Source organism: Myotis davidii, unplaced genomic scaffold, assembly GCF_000327345.1.
Source record: "Myotis davidii unplaced genomic scaffold, ASM32734v1 scaffold438, whole genome shotgun sequence".
NCBI lineage: Eukaryota > Metazoa > Chordata > Mammalia > Chiroptera > Vespertilionidae > Myotis > Myotis davidii.
In genome coordinates this window covers 6,189,036-6,211,072 of record NW_006290031.1, presented here as the reverse complement: position 1 = coordinate 6,211,072, position 22,037 = coordinate 6,189,036, and the positions used below count along the sequence as shown (strand labels likewise).

Genomic DNA, 22,037 nt, shown 5'->3' with positions numbered 1-22,037 from the left:
TTGCAAGGTAAAATGAAAGTAAAATGCACATGTATCTAACATAGAGCTAAGTGAAATATATTTTTCATTTGAAATACTCTACTTAAAATTTTAGGTAATTTAACAAAATTGGCTTTAAAACTTTCATGACAATTCTGTGTAGATAAATAGAGCCTTCTTTTAGTTTGTTTTAGGTTTAAATATTCGAGGATTTTCTAATGACACAGGAATGTGGCAATTGCAGTCTTTTCTATTAAAAGAAGAAAGTCCTTGCTTTTCACATTGTGTGGAACCAAGCAATGACTGTTTAAGCTAAAAACCTTAATGATTATTAGGATTACTTTTGTTTTTTGATCTTACAAAATGTAAAAAAATTAAAATCTTTCTTACTGTTAACTATAAATAGATAGAAAATGCTAAATATAGTAAAACTAATATTTAGTACCTTGTAATTGAGAATATTTTGAAATTAAATTTCCTTCTGTAAAACTCATCAAAGGGTGGTTTGAATAGTTCTTGCCTTCTTGTCATGTGACTCACAGTAAAGAATGAGCACCTTTTCTGTGCCTTGGCAAAATGTCCCACTTCACTAAGTATTGACCAGTTTCCAGCATTTTATCCTTTGCATTTTAATGTCATGTAGCATTGTCACAAGTTCCTTTTACTGTGTATTTTTTTGCCAGAATCACTTCCTCCTGGTTGCCCTCATCCTTTTTGTTGCAACCAGTTTCCTCTTCATGCCAATAAGTGTGACTTCCCTGCGCTCCTTTGGCCGCATATCTAGTTTCTAGAACAGCAAAGTGGCAACATCTCCATGGTCAGCTGTTTCTTCTATAGCTCCATTTACATTTAACTGAATTTCACTACCAGCCTTATAATTTTTTTTGTTTTATTGCTGCATTTTTATCCTTGCTGTACAATTCCCTGTTCGATTATCATACTCTTTTTTTTTTTTTTAATGTCACAAGGAGGCAACACACTATATGCTTCCCTGTCTGGGTGTGAATGCATAACAAATGTGCATTGACCAATCACTGACAGACTTTGACAAAGTGATATGATTGGTCACTGATCACGATGCCTGTCCGTTATTTATGTAGTGACTCATGGACTGAAGAGCTAGCAGCAAGTTTGTGCTTTCTGCAGTTGTTCACAGTAAATTTTGAACCATGTTGTTAGGGAACTGGTGTTATTTAAACTATGATAACAAATCCCTTCACATTGGAATCATCAGTGTGGTGTGACATCGTTGGCAAGAAAAATTGTTTTATCTTTTCACTGAAATCATTAACATAAGGCTAATTTTGACTAGTCAACTTATAAAAAGTTGACTTATTGAAAAAAGTAAACTACTTGATTTCATGCTGAAAAGGATTTAAATGACTTATAAACATATTATCTTGGAGATTATTTTGCTAATAAATTAATAAAGATTGTACAGTCTAGAAAAGAGGAAATAAAAACCTTGTCATTTATTTTCACATTTTTAGGCAAGGCCATGTGAATCTTCCTCCACTTGAGTTCAAACCGGCATTAATGTTGGAAACCTTTAGCATCAGTGCAGTCATGATGGAAAAGTCTGTGTGCACCCCTCAGAACTCCACCAACGCTCTTTCTTTCCATGATCTTAACAAGCGTTACTACAATACCTTCCACTGCAACTTCACCATTTCCTGTCAGTCTATAAGCCAGCATGTGGACATGGCTTTGGTTCGTCTCATTCATCAGTTCAGTACAATGATAGATGACATCAAAGCGACTCAGACTGACATTAAACTGAGCAGATACACAGCTGGATCAGCTTCACCAACACCTACCTTTAGAACCAGAAAACATCGGGATTTCCGCTCCTCTGACTTCAGCCGCAGTTCCAGAGGAAGTCTTAATGGTGGCACCAGAGTAAATAATGCAAAGAACAAACGGACCAACCCTGAGAATAACAAAAAGGAATCTCGAAACAAAAACTCATTGGGAAGATCTGAGAGAAGAACCTCCAAAGTGTCTAGGAAAGGCTCCAAGGACGTGGTGGACCACATGGCGATCCCCATGGATGACTCTGACTCCATTACCGTGTCAGAGCAGAGTGAACCCTCTGCCGAGTGCTGGCAGAACATGTACAAACTGCTGAACTTCTATTCTCTCATCTCTGATCCAACAGGAATACTGGAAAAATCTTCAGACGCATTTGGACCAGCAGGTAATGGATGTTTCATATTTTTTAAATTGCTGTTTAGAATTGCAAACATACTAAGAAAGGCTTTAGGTTGTTCATGATGCTTTCTTTTTTTGTTTTGTTAATCCTCACTTGAGGATATTTCTCTATTGATCTTTTAGAGAGAGTGGAAGAGAGAGGGAAAGACAGAGAGGAACATCCATGTGAGAGAGACACATCCATTGGTTGCCTCCTGCACGTGCCCTAACCAGGGCCTGAGCCAGGGAGGAGCCTGCTACCAAGGTACATGGCCCTGATCAGAATCAAACTCGGGACTCTTTGGCCCCCAGGCTGATGCTTTATCACTGAGCCAAACTGGCTAGGGCTCATGAGGTTTTTTTCATGTGATGAGTGGATAATTGAGATGCACAGCAGTTGGCAGTCAAGAGAGAATAGTCATGTGCTCAGAACTCCTGTGCCCCATTTCCCACCCTCTCTAACCTTGTGCAAGGTGCTCCGGTAGAGCCACACACACCTGCTGTCAATGACTGTTTGCTTTCAGTGTGGCCAAGGGAAGATGTAGAAATACTTTAAATGTCATTTTGGTAGGGGAAAGGAGGAAGAGAGCTGGTCAGGAAATGGAAGGAAAGAGAAATAAGTGTCCTTTCATTCCACAGTTTTCATGTCTAAACTTGTGTGTTTCTGTTTACTTATGAAGGCGTTCGGAGCCCAACAGAGCCAACCTGTAAAGTAGTGTTTGAGAATGAACAGGACAATAACAGTGTGACAAAAACGCAGAGGAAGCGCAGCTTGGTGACAGCGGAGCCCCAGCATGTCACCCTGATCGTGTTCGGGATTGGCATGGTGAACCGCACACATCTGGAGGCGGACATTGGTGGGCTCACAATGGAGTCCGAGCTGAAGAGGATTCATGGCAGCTTCACACTGAAGGAGAAGATGAAAGGTATGGCACGTTCCCATATTGCTGATGCTTTTCTGAGAACTGACTCCATCTCCCCAATTCCTGCTTGGCAGTTGTTCTAGAAAACCAAACTTCCAGGTAGGTCAGAGAGCTAATTTATGTAGTTTCTTTTTCCTATTTTTGTTTTATAAAAATTTCCAAATGTTCTGCACTAAGTATTACTTCTGAGATTTAAAATGTCATTAGGCTATTTAATGCCCTTTAGGCTCTGTACTGCATGATTCGCATATATATATATATGAACACAGAAATAAAACTTCAAGGAAATTTTAAAAAGTAGTTTCAAAATATAGTTGAAATTTTATGTAACTTTAAAATTATCTTTTGTCACTGAACATTTTATGAGTAAAAAATAATTTGCATTTAATATGAGTAAAATGCAAATTTATAATTCATATAATTATTTTTCATCACATTTAAGATGTTTTACATCAAAAGATGACTGAGACATGTGCCACTGCGCATATTGGTGGGGTTAATATTGTGCTGCTTGAAGGGATCACACCAAATATACAGTAAGTGTATTGATTTTTATTCTTAAATTTGTTTGTTATAGTTTATAGGAAACTTAAAATTCATTGGATAAGTCCCACACTTGCTGAATTTTGAAATTTATATACTTAATGTTTCAGATATTATGATTTCTGTCATTAAGAATATCACACAATGAAATGTTTTAGAAAAGTGATTTTGCCTTTCTGAAAGTGGTTTTACTACCTCCTTTACCCCTCTTTAAAAGTAGACTCCTGGGACATTGTAAGATATGTATCAAGAAAAATGATCACTAGTGCAAATTTTGGTTAAACATAAGATGGAAAAGCTAGCACAATTCAAATAGTTAAATAAAACAAAATTATAGTCAAAGGATATAGCATGTCTTAGTTTTATGTTAAGCAATCATTACCCATATTCATGTTGGGTTTTAAAACTTCCTCTTGCCATTTTTGCATTTAAACAATTTTACTGTAATGCCTTAGAGACCCTTCTAATAGTATAGGTAAGCTTCTTATAGTTACTAGAGGCCCGGTACACAAAAATTCATGCACTCAGGGTGGGGGGTGGGATGGGGACCTTCAGCCCCGCCTGTGCCCTCTTGCAGTTTGGGAGCCCTTGGGGGATGTCCGACTGATGGCTTAGGCCCACACCCTCTGGAGAGCAGGCCTAAGTTGGCGGTCAGACATCCTTAGCGCTGCCACGGAGGTGGGAGAAACTCCCGCCACTGCTGCTGCACTTGCCAGTTGTGAGCTGGGCTTCTGGCTGAGCGGCGCTCCCCCTGTGGGAGCGCACTGACCACCAGGGGGCAGCTCCTGCGTTGAGTGTCTGTCCTCTGGTGGTCAGTGCGTGTCATAGCAACCAGCCGAATTGCATATTATCCTTTTATTATATAGGATGGCCTTTGGTTGATTACTTCCCACCCATCCACCCACAATAGGGCTAGGGAAGGACCGTAGGAGGACTCCAGGGCATGTCTGGCCCATCTCGCTCAGTCCCTATCGGCCGGACCCCAGCAGCAAGCTAACCTACCAATAATCCCCCTGGTGGTTAGTGCATGTCATAGCAAGTGGTTGAGTGGCCTTAGCATATCATTAGCATATTATGCTTTGATTGGTTGAATGGATGATCAGACGACCAGACACTTAGCATATTAGGCTTTTATTATATAGGATGACAATACATATCACTTTTCTTTTGACTCTGTCCTTTTTCTTATAAGTTCTATTCTTGGATCTGTTTAGAATTATTACCTTTACACATGATATTCAGATTACTCATCTATTATCAATATATTAAACCACTTACTTGGTTCACACAATTTGGGATTATAGACCTTATTCCTAATTTCCTTTCAATGGAGCAGTTTTATGTTAAAATTACAAAATGTGCTTAGGTTAGATTTTGAGAATTTGCTTTTAAGGTTATAACTAGATATATATATATCCTACAATGGTCCTAGAAAGCCTCTATCATGTTAATTACTGACTAAATAGGGGATTTGGTTCAACATTGTAAAAATCACACATTAGTCATAGACTGACTAGTTACAGGCCTATTAATAATATTTTAAACATGGATAATGTGATAGCTGTATGAGGGAATATTTCCTGAAATAGATGTGTAAGTCTTGCTGGAGAATTTGGACCTGAAACCTTGGAATGAAAGAGAACATATTTTATTTTAGCCTCCTGAATGTTCCAGTTTGTATTTCTTAAGAAGTCTTTCAAAAGACCAGGAAATCCAGTAGTTGGGAGAGACAAGATTTTTCCTGGTCATTCACTGTGGGAGAGGGGCTCTCATGTAACAACAGTTATCTTAGGCAGCACCTACTGTGGAGTCTCATAGAGATTACTTTACAATTTTGTGACCTAGGGTGGCTTTATCCCCCTTAGGGAACAATAAATTAAGATTCAGAAAGATCAAAGTGTTTGCCTAAAATGCTTCAAATGGTACAGTAAGAAGGAAGAGAGGCCTGAATCCCGCCTTCTGGCACCTCGCTGTGTTGCTTCTGTAGACAGTCCTTACAGAACTCAGGCTCCACATCCCCTGTTGACGAAATTAAAGTACCATGCTCACCAACCTATTCAGAAAGTAAAACAAATTTCTTTACATGTCCTATGTGTTTTATTTACTGTCCTATTGGATCCCTTGTCTCTATTTTCTATTAGCTTTTAAGACAGTGGTTCTCAACCTTCTGGCCCTTTAAATACAGTTCCTCATGTTGTGACCCAACCATAAAATTATTTTCGTTGCTACTTCATAACTGTAATGTTGCTACTGTTATGAATCGTAATGTAAACATCTGATATGCAAGATGGTCTTAGGCGACCCCTGTGAAAGGGTCATTCGACCGCCAAAGGGGTCGCGACCCACAGGTTGACAACCGCTGTTTTAAGAGAAGGGCATAAAGTCTCTAAACTTGCGAAAGCATATTTATCGAACAGACTTTCGAAGTATTAGATAGCCTTTAGAAAAAAAGTTAGGAAAGATCCCTTAACTTTATATTTGAAAAATAAAAGTTATTACTCACTGCTAGATTCTAGTAGTGTTAAGTGTCCCTGGACTTATTCTTTGGCTTTTTATTTCCAATTTCAAAGAAAAGGAAACAGAACTAAAAAAGTAGTTTAAAAGGTTCTTTGAAGGAAAATTGTAAAGGTGGGAAATAAGAAAAGCTTTCCAGATGATCGGTCATGTTGTAACTGATTTATGCATGAATGCTTATCTGCTTCCTTTTTGTTTCCTGCTTCCTCTTGCATCTTCATCTGTAGACTGGAGGATTTTCCTACATCTCCTACAAGCACAGCCAAACAAGAGTTTCTGTATGTCATATTATTCTTTTTCATGGGCTTTGTGATTAACATAGCACTGAACAGTTTTAAGGATAATGTTATCTGCATGGCTGTGAATGTATGTAGTTAGTTATTATTTTGTAGTTTTAACATAGACCCTTTTGTAAATTAAAGCCTACTGGTATTCAGCAAACACACAGGTAATGGCTACCTTTTTGCTTTGTTGTTGAAAGATTGTAGCACTGTAGGTGTGCATTGCTTGTTCTCTTTTTAGACATGTTACTGTCAAAATTTATATTATCACATATCCTTGTTAATGTTTGACGTAATAGTAGAAGCCAAAGTGTTTCACTTTGCAAAAGATTTTTCACTAATTGCAAAAATAATTATTAAAACTAACATTGAAAATATCTACACATCTCAACCTTATGGTCCTGTTTTAAGATGAGGAGCGTTTATTGCTCTGTTGACAGACTTTATATATGACTTTTCTATATGTGCTTCTGTATTTTGATTGCCTTGATTTGACTCATGTATATCTGATATTTTGTAGTAGTGAGCTATATTGAGTGCTATACTTAAAAATATTCATCACATGAGTTTTATCACTGTGACAAATTAATGTGTTACTTAGCACTGGTTATTTCTTTGGGCATTTTCTGTAAAATTTGAATATGCTGAATAAATATTTGAATCAGTATATTAAGTTCCATGCTGGTAAGATTATCATACTTGGTGAGATTTGTTTCATTGCGTAATGATAACAGGCCATAGGCAAAATATCAATTACCAGCCCTTCGTTGAGATTAATATGATCTATATCTCTTTATCAGCCAATTAGAAGTACTAAAAAAGAATAAATTCACTAATTTTAAATTAGAGAAATTATTGTTTCCTAGAATCACTCTTCCATATTAATGCCATTTTAATAGGTATTGAAAAAACAAGAACTACCAGTAAGTCCACTTTAGTAGTCATAGTAGCTGAAGAGGATTTATTTTTTCCCTTTCATCACTGAGTGCTTTGCTAAATCTATTTATTTTTCAAGAATCCTTTGCTCATTTGAAAGATAGCATTTATATTAGAGGCCATCTTTTTACTATCTGGGCCTTTCCTGGTGCAGTTCTTTGACAGGCACCTTTCCATTGTATGCCAAAGACTGCTTTGTCATGGTTTCTGCACATGTGACCTATCACATGCTATTTGTGTAATTCCATAGTTGCCGTGTTGAGAGCCATTCTTCTGCTGTACTTCTTTCTGCTCATTCATTTCACAAGATTCAGTGAGTGCTTATCACATTCAGGGTACTGTTCTAGCCACGGGAAAGAGAGCATAAGAGATCAAGAGAGAGAATATTTCTGCTTTATGTTTATATCAGTAAAGCATAGCAGTTTTTAAATTAGTAGTTACTTGTTATGAATTGGACTTCTGTCATTTCTTTGTTACTCACTGAAAATAGAAAATTCAAGTTAATTTCTTCCTTCCTGTTAATTTCTCTTAGTATATTTTAATATATTAGGTGATTATTCATTTGTTCAATTTTAAGAAGTATATTGCATTTTTTATCTTTTCATATTCAGTGTTTGTGCTTTCTTAGTGGTTGTATAGATCCTAAAATAAGTTGGAGGAGAATAGTGGAGTTCTGAATGGAGAAAAAAAGTGAAAATGGAATTTTGTGTTGCATGTATGTAATGTGTCAGTGTTCATGCTTTTACTTACACAAGATCCCAGACATATGTTCTTCTATAAAGTCTGTATTAAAATAGAATATTTGGTGTGTCTAGCAAACATTGTAAAATAAATGTATTTCATTATTTATAGAATACGTATTCAATGTATGATTTAAACACATGAAAAAAATATTAATGTGTTTAGTTCAATGAGTAACTTAAAAGCACTTGTCTTGCTCTCAATAATACTACTTTTCAAAATTTATCTTTACTTGGCTATATTTTAATAGTCCTCCTTTCCTGTTGCTAGAACTGTAGTAAAATGCAGTATCGCCAAGTCCCAGGCCCTCTACAGTGCCCAGAGAGGGTTGAAGACGAACAATGCTGCCGTGTTCAAAGTCGGAGCTATCAGCATCAACATTCCACAGCACCCCGCCACCTTACATAGCATGATGGTTCGGAGTTCTCACCAGCTATCGAAGCAGATCTCAGACCTCATCAGACAACCTTCTACACTGTAAGTTATTCCATCGAGTTTTGTCATTCTCTACAGTTCTTTGCTGTGTGAACAGCAATGTGGAGGAAGACTGAGCATTGACCATGATAGACACAGGGGCAGGTGGAAAGTAACCAAACATGATGGTAGGTAGTACTGGATATTATATGTCACAAGTGCCATTGTCAGTGTTCCACTGGGCGTCAATAAAGCTTAAGAGCCCTAGAGATATGTGGGCAGCATAAGAGGTACTAATAAAGAGCCAACTGACAAATTTTAGGAATGTATCAATTCTTGTTTACTCTTAACTCATTGAAATTTATGACTGCATAGATTTTAAAAGTTTCAGTGCCCATTTATGTGCCATTCATGGTTTTGTGCTGTCCTTTCTATATGTGGTTCAAGGCAGTGTATGATCATACCACAGAAATGTTTTAAAAGGCAATAATTTGGACCTTGGCATGTTACCCTTTATTCCCTGTGTCTGGAGCCCTTATTCATGGGTCTGAATCACTGGTCTTCAAAGCTATAACTAATGAATAACTAATAAATATATGATAAGTAAAAGATAAAAATATGTTCTTATTATTTTTCCCATCTTGGTAAAAAAAAAAATTAGTGTTTTTTTTTTTGGTGGTGTCCAAAAGCAGTGATTTTTCCAGTTGTTTTTATCTAGACCTTTAATTCTGAAGTAATATTCATTCCTATCTAAAGTTGCCTAAGTAGTAATAATATGAATGTTACTTCTGTCAGTGGAATATGGAATCCAGATTGTGTCACATAAGCCTTCGTTTAAAATACTCTAAGGAATTTTTCTTTATTAGAATGTATTGCCCTGAAAGTGTAATAGTTAGAAAAATCAGACTATGTAGTCAGACTGAATGAGTTCAAGTCCTGGTTTCACCACTTTCTGGCCATATTTCCTCCTTTACAAAGTGGAGATAATAGTGTCCACTCAAAGGCTTGTGCGATCAATGAATAAATGATATAAAACACACAAAGCACTGAAAACAGTACCTGGCACAGATAAATACTCAATTATTGTGGCTGTTGGTGTTATTATCTATATACATAAAAGCCTAGGTGACGGTTTGACCGGTCAACTGTTTGACCGGTAGCTATGATGCGCACTGACCACCAAGGGGCAAACGCTCAATGTACAGGCATGGAAACATGAACAGACTGATGAATCTCAGAGGGAAAGGGGGAGGAGGGAGGGCGGGAAGAGATTAACCAAAGATCTTATATACATACTAGAGGCCTTGTGCATGGATTTGTGCACCGGTGGGATCCCTCAGCCTGGCCTGCAGGGATCAGGCCAAAACTAGCTCTCTGACATCCCCCGAGGTGTCCTGGATTGTGAGAGGGCACAGGCCAGGCCAAGGAACTCCACCGGTGCACGATTCCATGCACTGGATCTCTAGTTGTTATTTATAATGGTAGCAATAGTAGGCCACAGTAGTAATAGTCTTACAAGCAACAGTAGAGTACACAATGCTAAAGTCATGGAATTTGGAAGCAGACAAACCTGAGTCTAAAGTCCAATTAGTTTTACATTGATGATATGAATGGCCTTGGTGTTATAGCATTCCAGTTTATATTGTGATTATTTCTTTTTGCTTGCTTCTTTGGATCATCATTTTTAATGGCTGTTTCTAGGAAGTCTCAATATGGTCTGGAATTAGAAATAAAACATCTGTTTATAGTATATTTTCGCTATTTTTATTAAGAACTCCAATAATTTTATATAATAAAATGGTAGCTATTGTGTGTTTTTTAATTATTATTATTTTTTGCTTTGTAGCGCACAGCCTGTAAAAGAAGATGTTGCAACTCCCCTACCTTCTGAAAAAACGCCGAGTGTTAATCAGACCCCTATTGAAACAAATGAATTTCCTCAGCTGCCAGAAGGCTTAGAAAAGAAGCCTCTAGTTCTGAAGTTCAGCACCATGTTGGACGGCATTGCCATTGGAGCTGCGCTGCTGCCCTCCCTGCGGGCTGAGTACAAGATGGGCCGGATGCGGAGCCACGGGATGACAGGTAGCGTCTGCTTCCAAATTCTGTCTGAGAATGTAGTATTGGTTTTATAATTAGCAATTGTTTGATGAAAAGATATATTTGGTTGTATAGATATTATATGAAAATTTTAATCAGAACACTTTTAAATTTCATTAATGATATTCCTCAGTCAAGTAGCAGCTATCAATACACCTCCCTTAATAGCAAGCATGTACCCTACTTTCATCTGAACTCTTTAGACTTACTGGATTATGGAGGCCATTTCTCCAGTTAAACTTTAAGTTGAATAAATTTCTACATCTGTCAGTTTCGTATTGCCTGAATAACATGGTTTAGGTTCAGATTGGGCGCCTTTAGCTCAAATTAAAAGTAATTTGACTTCTTCAAAACAGCTACTTCTATAAGATTTTGTGATCCTCATATATGTTGACCAAAAATGCTTTGCTGTTATATTTTTATCCTGAAATGTATCATATATAAGTTTAAATTATATACACACAGTTTAAAGAATAATGTCTGTTACACATTTAAGAATTAGAAAATACCAATACTTTGAAGTCTCTTTCAAGGATTACCACTACCAGATAACATTCCTGTGGCTGCTCAGGGGATAACCACTGTCATGAACTTGTGTCCCCAGTTTTTTGCTTTTCTTACCGCACATGTATATACTCATAAATGACTTAAAGTTTATTTGCTGTTGCCTGTTTTGAACTCCATTTACATGGAATCTTCCTACTAACATATCTTTTAACTTGGAATTTTGTTTTTGCTATACATTTTGTTTGAAGTTCATCTATTTATATATCTCTGCCTTATTCATTTTTCACTGAAATATAGTAGTAGTTCATTAAGTGATTATATCACAATTTTTTTTAAAATATATTTTATTGATTTTTTACAGAGAGGAAGGGAGAGAGATAGAGAGTTAGAAACATCGATGAGAGAGAAACATCGATCAGCTGCCTCCTGCACATCCCCTACTGGGGATGTGCCCGCAACCCAGGTACATGCCCCTGACCGGAATCGAACCTGGGACCTTTCAGTCCGCAGGCCGACGCTCTATCCACTGAGCCAAACCGGTTTCGGCGATTATATCACAATTTATTTATCCATTCTGCTATTGATGGATCTTTGGCCCATTTTACAACATTGCTATTACAGTCGATCTCATATACATGTCCTGGTGTACGGTTTCTCAAGGGTGGTTATTGGGAGTGGATAGCTAGACTGGGGTAAATGCCTCTACACCTCACTGGGAAATACAAACCTTTTCTGAAGTGCTTGTGCCTGCCATCATTTACTCTCCCACCAGGTGAGATGAGAGTGTCCTTTGTTCCACATTCTGTCAATACTCCTAAATTTTTGCATCTCTGGTAAATGTGGAATGGTACTTCATTGTGGTTTTAATTTATATTTCTGCAATTACTAATGAAACTGGTTTTTTATTTTATTAAGAGGCCCTTATATGTTTTCTCACATGACATTTCTGTTGATGATTCTCATTTGTTTCTTGCCCATTTTAACATTGGGTCATTTGTATTTTTCTAGATTCACAGTAATTCTTTATATATTTTGTATATTAAAATCTTTGACATTTTATGTTTAACATATATTGTCACCCAGTCATAGGGTTATCATTTCACTTTGAGTTGTCTTTTGATCAATAGATATTTTATTGTCATTGAATTTACCAATATTTTCCTCTATCATGTGCATTCTTAAATGGTTTTTTGTTAATCCTCACCCAAGAGTATTTTTTCCATTGATTTTTAGAGAATGGAAGTGAAGGAGGGAGGGAGAAAAGGAGGGAGAGTGGGAGAAACATCAATGAGAGCGAAATATCCATCAGCTGCCTCCTGCATGCTCCATGTTCCTGCATGATTCAGCCTGCAACTCCCCTTCCACCATCTTCCCTTGCCGACCTGTGTCCTAACCTGGAATCGAATTGGTGACCTCTTGGTACATGGGACTATGCTCAACCAACTGAACCACACCAACTGGGCTCTATCTTTTATGTCTTAAAGAAATTCTTTTCCTTCCAGAATCATGAAAATATTCTATATTTTTTAGTAAATGTTTTAAAGGTTTACTTTTTATATACTTCTTAATCTATATGGAAATGATTATTATTTTTCTTTAATTTGGTGTCTAGAGTAGTATGCACGACCAGTTATCTCAGCATCATGTATTGACTAATCTGTTTTTCCCCTAGTGGTATATAATCCAGTTCTGTCATTTATTAAGTGTTTATTTATGTGGTATCTATTTCAGAGTTCTCTGTTATGTTTCATTGCCCTATTTGCACCAATATCATATTGATAACCTGGCTTTTCCTTGTTTAGGAGTTGTCTTGGTTATTTTTGGTTTGTACTCCTTCGTACACATTTTATAATCCATTTGTCAAGTGTATATTTATATACTTATATATATAGGGAAAATAGTCTGTTTAATGCTGTTTGAGTGGAGAGAATTGGTAATGTACAGAACACTATCAGTAGACTTGGTTGGTTGGAGAGGAGCACATGGGTATATGTTACACAGTACATGTGACAGTGATAGAGCTCGATTTTAATAAGGCATCTACTACTTCTTAATTCATTTTTCTTGCACCTGTTTGTTATAACTCTTCTGTAATAAGGGTAATTTCTTTTTGCCTTCTATGAAATGAAGAATATTTTAAGTGTTTTTCTAGCACCTAGCACAATGTTGGGCACCTATAGGCTTAATAAATGATTTTTGCTGGCTTAATAATACTTACTGACTCTTTATAGTAACCATACATACAGTATATTGAAAAGATAGGAAATATGAGCACATTTAAATATCTTTTCTGTATCTTTCAATGTAGGTTTTGGGTTATGCATATATTTTTCTTAGGCACCATTTTTGAACAAAGTAAGGAATGAATGGGTGAGTGAGCACCTGAATGAATAAGCAATAACTTTTCTTCTTTCTTACAGGTGCACAGACCAGGTTTACATTTGAGCTGCCAAATCACAGGCTGCGTTTTACTTCAAAAGTTTCTGCCACAGATATGTCTACTATTCCTCCTTCTGCCAGTCTTAACCTGCCTCCTGTTACTATGTCTGGGAAATACATCATGGAAGAGCATGATAGTTATTCAGATCAGGTGTGGAGTATAGATGAACTGCCTTCGAAACAAGGGTACTTTTTACAGGGAAATTATCTACGTTGTGTGGCAGAAGTAAGTTTACTTTTTAATTTTCTTACTCTGTAATTAGAGGCCTTCAAGTTTTAGGTGTATCAAAATATGTAGTGATCCAAACTTTTAAGACAAATTATTAAACCATTTATTTCTACAAAATTCTGTACTGAATCTAGTATGTGTATGTGTGTGCATGTGCATGTGTGTGTATGTCCCTCCCTCTATAGGTTAACTGAAGCATGTTTTTTTATTAGTCACCTTTGACCTCATTATATTTCTTACATTGGGTTGCACATCCATCTCTGCAATATTTTCATGGTTCATCTAATCTAATAAAAGACAAATAGGGTAATTAACTGTATCTCCGATATGCTTCCCATTGGCTAATCAGGGTGGTATGCAAATTAACTGCCATCCAAGATGGTGGCCAGCAGCCACGCAGCTGAAGCGAGCAGGAGGCTTGCTTGCTCCAGTGATGGAGGAAGCCAAGGTTCCCCGCCTGCTGCGGCCCGGCTCTGAGCTCTGAAAGCAACAGCTCCAAAACTAACGTTTCAATTATAGAAGCTAAACAAACCCCAGATACCTGCTTTCAGCAGCTGCGGCCTCAGAGCTGGGAGCGCCAGTGAAGGCAACAAAGTTTCAATTATAGAAGGTAAATAAATCCCAGAATAAACAAAGAAAAAAGAAAAAAGGAGTGCAAATTGACCCTAACAGCAGAGCGACTGGGAATCACTGGTCACTATGACACACACTGACCACCAGGGGGCAGATGCTCAATGCAGGAGCTGCCCCGTGGTGGTCAGTATGCTCCCATAGGGAGAGCTCTGCTCAGCCACAAGCCAGGCTGATGCCTGCTAGTACAGTGGTGGTGGTGGGAGCCTCTCTTGCCTCCTCAGCAGCGCTAAGGATGTCTGACTGCAGCTTAGGTCTGCTCCCCGCTGGCAAGTGGACATCACCCGAGGGCTGCCGGGCAGCCAGAGGGATGTCTGATTGCCATCTTAGGCCAAATCCCCCGAGGAGCAGGCCTAAGCCAGCAGGTGGTCATATCCCGAGGGGTCCCAGACTGCGAGAGGGCACAGGCTGGGCTGAGGGACACCCCCCCGACAAGTGCACAAATTTTTGTGCACCGGGCCTCTAGTTTTATTATAATGACATTTATTTATGGTTCCAACAATACAACAGTGGCAATAAAAATAAATATTAATATAGATAAAATTTCAATTTTAAAATTATCAGATTACATAATTAAATTATAATTTCCATTCATTTTCAAATGATTTATTCCTATTGGCTACTGCTAACATTTCTTTTAACTGAGGGAATAGCCTGTAATAGTCAGGCCAGTAAAGTATTGGAGAATCTGAATATTTTTAGCCCTTCTTCAAAGTATTGATTTCAAATAGTATGTAGATAATTGTCCACCGAGTTTGGGATTACTTATGTGTGCAAAAATGTATTTAAAACTAAGTCAGTCAGTACTGTCAGCCTAATGCTCTAATTTTGTTTGGCAGGTTGGTTCTTTTGAACATAATCTCACAACTGATCTTCTAAACCACTTGGTGTTTGTCCAGAAAGTGTTCATGAAGGAAGTTAATGAAGTGATACAAAAAGTCTCTGGTGAGCTGATATGGCACTTTATAGTACAGAGCATGTAGCAGCAGGTTTTGTTCTCGTGGGCTGCATGGCCTATGGGTCCGTGATATGAGCATTGAGCATGCCCTTTGGATATAATTATTGAGTGACTCCCTACAAACAAGGTGTGCCTTTTCTGGCTTTCCAGCCTACAGGTTCTTTTGCTTATTACTTTTCTCATGTGTAACACATACATTCATGATTTATAAACTTCACAAAGCTTCTTTATGCTTACCTTAAGAGAGAGAGAGAGCGAGAGAGCGAGAACTTTTTGTATGTCTATTGACCAAACCAATCTTAGTCATTTAGGAACAAAATTTAGATCAATATTAAGATTGCCACCTTATTCTATACCCGATGGTGACTGTATGCTGGCTACATGGTAAATTGTTTATAACAACCCATACATTTATCTCTCAAGAATAGATTGCCATTGAGCTTCTTAATCACAGCTTTACATTTTAATAAGAAATACATGTTTGATTTTTAAAATGTTCAATTGAATTTTATTTTATAAGATGAAGTATTAAGAGGAATTAGGGTAGAAAACAAGTTGACTCTGTATAATTGTTCTTGAGGCTGAATATTTCCAGTATGAATATAATCATGTCAAAATAATAGCTGGACCACATCTATAAATTTAATTTATAATGAGTTAAAGAACTGCGGAGTTAATATGACTAATATAATAGTGTTTCTTATATTTCTATAAACTGAAATGATTATGTAGTACATTTTGTAAGAGGTGGAGCATTTGCTTTTAAATTTTAAGAAATTTTTTCTTAAAATATATAAAACATATTCAAGGTAGTGATAGATCAACACAAGACAAGTAGAATTTTTGTGAATAGACTTTTTTTGAGGTAAAATTGACATATAACATTATATTCGTTTCAGGAGTATAACATAATTTGATATTTATAACACTATGAAATGATGACCATAATTAATCTAGTTACCCTTTATCATCACACAAAATTATCATTTTTTTTTCTTATGATGAGAACTTTTAAGACTTACTCTCTTAGAAACTTTCAAATATGCAGTATAATATTATTGACTAAAGTCACCATGCTGTACATTACATCCCCAGGACTTAGTTATTTTATATCTGGAAGTGTGTACCTTTGCCCTCCTTCACCTATTTTGCCTACCCCCAACTCTCTTCCCCTGTAGCTACCAACCAGTCTGTTTACTGTATTTGTGAGTTGTTGTTTTTTTAGATTCCTCATTTAAGTAATCTGATTGACTTACTCACTTAGCATAATACCCTCAACATCCATCCATATTGTTATAAGTGCAAGAGTTCTTAAAAAAAAAGAATAAAAAAAGAAACGAGTTCTTTTTTATGACTTTTTTGAAAGCCCATAAAATATTACATTTTTATCTTAAGCAAACAAAAACTGCCCTTTCATCTGTTTTTTTTCTTTAACAGTTTTTTTTTTTTTATTGATTTCAGAGAGGAAGAGAGAGGGAGAGAGAGATAGAAACATCAATGATGAGAGAGAATCATTGATTGGCTGCCTCCTGCACACCCCCTACTGGGGATCGAGCCTGCAACCTGGGCATGTGCCCTTGACCGGAATTGAACCTGGGATCCTTCAGTACCCAGGTCGATGCTCTATCCACCAAGCCAAACTGGCTAGGGCAATCTGTTTGCTTCTTGGCTCTTTTGATGCATCTGTGGTCCTTAATAGGAAAAAACTTCCATCCCATCTGTATGCTCTCTGGGCTGATGATGAACTCAACATACAAACAGAAAGGTGGACCATTTTAAGATAGGATATTGGAAAAATAAGCATGCAGAGAAGTTCATAAAAGGAAAGACAAGTAGATATAGAAGTTATATATTAAAATATTAGAACGTTATTCCCTGAGTGTACCACATTGCCTGGGCAACAAATGGTCTATTAATAGGAACTTACCCTCCAAGGTGTCCTGTCCTCATTTAAAAAACTTTACACAATAATCTTTGCTGTTACACTCTTTATTGTTAATGTGTATTATCTTATTTTTCATTTCTCCACCTTTATTTTTTCTTTTGCACATCCTATATAATAAAGAGGCAGTATGGAAATTGACTATCACTCCATCATGCCATCACAAAATGGCTGCGCCCACAGCGGAGGCAGGGTTCCCATTACACAAGATGGCTGGCCCACAGTGGAGGCGGGGTTCCCATAATAAGCGATCAGCAGGGATCTAAAGCTGCGTGGCGCCAGGCCAGGGGACCTGAAGCCGTACCCCCGGCCCATAGAGGCTTGACAGGGGATCTCAGGCCGTGCCCCCCACCTGGCGGGCGAAGGGGGACGACCTCAGGGTGCACCCCCTGCCCAACAGGGCTTGATGGGGGACCTCAAGGTGCACCCTCCACCCCAGCCTGAGCCTGGGGACCTGAGGCTGTGTCCCCCGCCCGATGGGGCTTGACAGGGACCTTAAGGTGTGCCCCCTGCCCTGGCCTGGGCTGGGGCCCTCAGGCTATGCACCCCACCCTGCGGAGGCGGGGTTCCCATAATAAGCGATCAGCAGGGATCTAAAGCTGCGTGGCGCCAGGCCAGGGGACCTGAAGCCGTACCCCCGGCCCATAGAGGCTTGACAGGGGATCTCAGGCCGTGCCCCCCACCTGGCGGGCTTGAAGGGGGACCTCAGGCTGTGCCCCCTGTCCTGGCGCCAGTCTGGGGGACTTCAGGCCGCACCCCCCACGCCATCGCCTGGCCGGGGGACCTGAGGCCGTGCCTTCAGCCCAGTGGGGCTTTATGGGGGACCTCAGGCCGTGCCCCCTGCCCTAGGCTGGGGGACCTGAGGCTGTGCCCCCTACCTGGCTGGGTTTGATGGGAGACCTGAGGTTGTGACCCAGCGGGGCTTGATGGGGGTGGGGCCGGCCGGGTCTGGGTCTCGGGCAATATTGAGGTGCACACAGGTGGGCGGGGACTTGACTCTGGGTCCCACAGGAGGAAGATTTTTACTAATTTTCTTTCATCTCTGACACTTCTATTATAGAGAAAGGGCAAATAGCAATATTAAAATATTTCCTCTAATTAATTCCCTTTTAATGTGCATGAATTTTATGCACCAGGCCACTAGTCAAAATATAAACAACAAAGTTCACATTTTTGATTGAAGAAATTAGTCCAGTTTACTCTATTGCCTCAAATACATTTTCTGGCATGTATAATCACATTTTGTTTTATTATTCAGATAATGTTTTAATTTAGTCCTTATAAGATGTGCTTAAGAAGTGTCTATGGATGTAGCATTACCCCTGGCTTATATACATCTGCCTCAGTTAAAGTAACCTGCTAAAAAGATTGGTTTAATGCTCAGTCAGAAGAAAATAAACGTTTTATGTGTTGTTGTTTTTTTAATGCACAAAATAGAAATTTTTCTTTTAAAAAAAATTATACTAATCTCTCAATTTTTTAACCTCTTTTAGGTGGGGAGCAGCCGATTCCCCTCTGGAATGAACATGATGGGACAGCGGATGGAGAGAAGCCTAAGATTCTACTCTATTCCCTCAACTTGCAGTTTAAGGTGACATAGCAATAAGAATGTTACTCTTAGAAGGATTTTTCAAATTAATTAATGCCTGCTTTTTATAGAAAATTCATATGAGACATAAATATGCTAGCTAGAGAATAGAAATGAAGTATATCCACTAAAGAAAATGCTTTATAATTGTTTGACTATAATCTAGGGCAGTGGTCAGCAAACTGCGGCTCGCAAGCCACATGCAGCTCTTTGGCCCCTTGAGTGTGCCTTAGGAGTACCCTAATTAAGTTAATAACAATGTACCTACCTATATAATTTAAGTTTAAAGAATTTGGCTCTCAAAAGAAATTTCAATCGTTGTACTGTTGATATTTGGCTCTGTTGACTAATGAGTTTGCCGACCCCTGATCTAGGGCCTTTTCCTATTTGCATTTTTTCAGTGTGCACATATTTCTGCATTTTAAAGAGCGTTGGATGTCCTTCCATGCAGAACGTTTAGATCAACCAGCAAGAAATATTTTGTGCACTTGTTCAATTAGCAGTAATACCTTGATAGAAACCTTCATATTTCTAATATTTAAGACATTAGTGTTCTTAAAAATAAAATTACTCTTACCAAATACTTATTTAATTATAATGTATTTATAATTAGTCCATGAACAGTCTATATTTTTAATACAAAATACTGAAATGAAATTTACTAACTAAAGAGAATCTCTACTAATGAGAAATTAAAGAATGTTGGCTGTTTTATCAGTTTATTAGACATCCTATGTGTGTTTTAAAACATTCCATTTTATTGTATCAAAAGGTTTCATTGGAGTGGGTGGACATTGTTGACTTAAGAGTCCTTTTTTCCTTCTAACATTTAATCTGCTAGGGTATTCAAGTCACAGCTACAACTCCATCAATGAGAGCTGTGAGATTTGAAACTGGATTGATTGAACTGGAACTTTCGAACCGACTTCAAACCAAAGCCTTACCAGGAAGCAGCAGCTACCTGAAACTATTTGGTAAATGCCAAGTGGATTTGAATCTGGCATTAGGACAAATTGTCAAACATCAGGTGAGTGCAGAATGTGTTGACATTAGAACTGTAGCTTTTATATTTTACACATCAATTTCAACTACTTGAAATATCACTATGTTTATGAAAATATTTTAAGTTGCTAAAATTTCTGGTTATACATTCTAATGAAAATTAATTTATAAAGGTCTTTACAATTTTACCTTGGTATTTCATTGAGTATTTTGGTGGTATATTGTTATAGTTTAGTGCAAATGCAACCATGTGAAACTTAATCCAGTATCTTCACAAGTATGTGCTTATAATTTCTCTTTATTTTATTAAACATTGTTTTTATTTCAATGCTTTGTGCTAACATTGGTGAGTTCTTAAAATGTTACTAAGTTTTGCCCTAACTGGTTTGGCTCAGTGGATAGAGCTGATGCCTGCGGACTGAAGGGTTAAGGCCATGGACTCGGTTGTGGGCACATCCCCAGGATGGGGCGGGCAGGAGGCAGCTGACCGATGTTTCTCTCTCATCGATGTTTCTAGCTCTCTATCCCTGTCCCTTCCTCTCTGTAAAAAATCAATAAAATATATATTTTAAAAATGTTACTAAGTTTCTCAGTTGTGCTGTAATATTGGCAAGTTTTGCATAACGAAATGTTAAACATATATGTTGTAAAACATATATATACATACACAGCAGTAAATTAGACTGTATTTTATAAAAATTAATATTCACAACTCAGAGTTTTTAGTGTTTTGTTTTTATTTCGCTAAAAATTATGTAGATTTTAACCTTTTCCCTTCTGTGATTTGAAGAACTGATTAAATGAATATCAGTCACACTTTCAAAATTGAGTTGCCTATATTAAAGAATATGTGGGAGGAATAAATGAACAAAAATTTCTTGTCATCTTTAGGAAAACAGTTAATTTGTTCAAATAAAAACATTTGTTGTTCAGAGTATGGACCTCATCCTCAATTTTGTCCAAACTTTGTTTGACTTTCCATTTAGTTCTTAAATACCCATTCATATTTTATGTTGATTTCAGGTCTTTGTAGTATAGCATAAGGTATATATTATTATTGATGCATGAAATTGAGAAAAATATACTATAGTTGTTTTGGTGCACAATACCATTAATGATGTTAAAACTTTTAGTTTCTTTTATTAAAACACTTTCCATTATTTGATTTTATTAAACTTTTAATTTAGGTTTATGAGGAAGCTGGTTCTGATTTTCATCAAGTTGCCTATTTTAAAACAAGAATTGGATTAAGAAATGCTCTCCGAGAAGAAATCAGTGGCTCTTCAGATAGGGAAGCTGTGCTTATTACCTTGAATAGACCGATCGTGTATGCGCAGCCAGTGGCCTTTGACAGAGGTGAGAGTCAGGCAAGACTTTTTTCTTGGATTTAGAACTTTTGGGGATGACACCAGATAAAAATCACTGTAATTAACCAGTGTAAATCTAAAATGGGAGTATCCCAACAGTTTCTTGCTTATTCCCTTCAGTTTTTAAAGTCATTTTACTTGTTAAAGTTATTAGCTTTTTACATGGATTGTAATGCTGAGTTTTTTAGTTTGGGTAACTAATGCACCCATTTGGTTTGCTAATGTCTTTATTTGCTTATACTCTAAATATTGATTATGTACTGTCTAGAAGTGGAATCTGAATACGGAAAAGAGTATCCTGTCCTCCAGGAACTCTCAGCCCTGTGGGAGGAGCTAAGTGGACTCATAGCAGAATTAGAGATCCATGTTCTAGGGCAGCAGTTCTCAACCTGTGGGTCACGACCTCTTTGGGGTTGAACAACCCTCTCACAGGGGTCGCCTAAGACCATCAGGAAACACATATATAATTACATATTGTTTTTGTGATTAATCACTATACTTTAATTATGTTCAATTTGTAACAATGAAATTGGGGTTACCACAACATGAGGAACTGTATTAAAGGGTCGCGGCATTAGGAAAGTTGAGGACCACTGTTCTAGGGGGTCAGGGAGTCTCTACCTTCACCTGTGCTGCTTAGAGGAGACACCAATTCTTCAGATTAAACTTGAAGTTAAGTGATCACCAGGGAGACAAGGAAACGAAAGCTTGTCTTGTTTGCCTTTGTATCCAATAGTCTAGAACAGTCCATGGCATA

At 37.7% G+C, this 22,037-nt stretch overlaps 1 protein-coding gene across 1 annotated transcript in view; it reads left to right on the top strand.

Moving 5' to 3' along the window:
• Positions 1 to 22,037, top strand: part of KIAA1109 (KIAA1109 ortholog) — a 161,351-nt gene that overhangs the window by 89,955 nt on the left and 49,359 nt on the right. Inside the window, 11 exon segments of the mRNA XM_006762836.2 lie at positions 1,470 to 2,176; positions 2,850 to 3,095; positions 3,535 to 3,628; positions 6,377 to 6,427; positions 8,378 to 8,584; positions 10,368 to 10,603; positions 13,546 to 13,790; positions 15,263 to 15,368; positions 18,817 to 18,914; positions 19,753 to 19,938; positions 21,101 to 21,269. Coding sequence (XP_006762899.1) covers positions 1,470 to 2,176; positions 2,850 to 3,095; positions 3,535 to 3,628; positions 6,377 to 6,427; positions 8,378 to 8,584; positions 10,368 to 10,603; positions 13,546 to 13,790; positions 15,263 to 15,368; positions 18,817 to 18,914; positions 19,753 to 19,938; positions 21,101 to 21,269 — 2,345 coding nt within the window.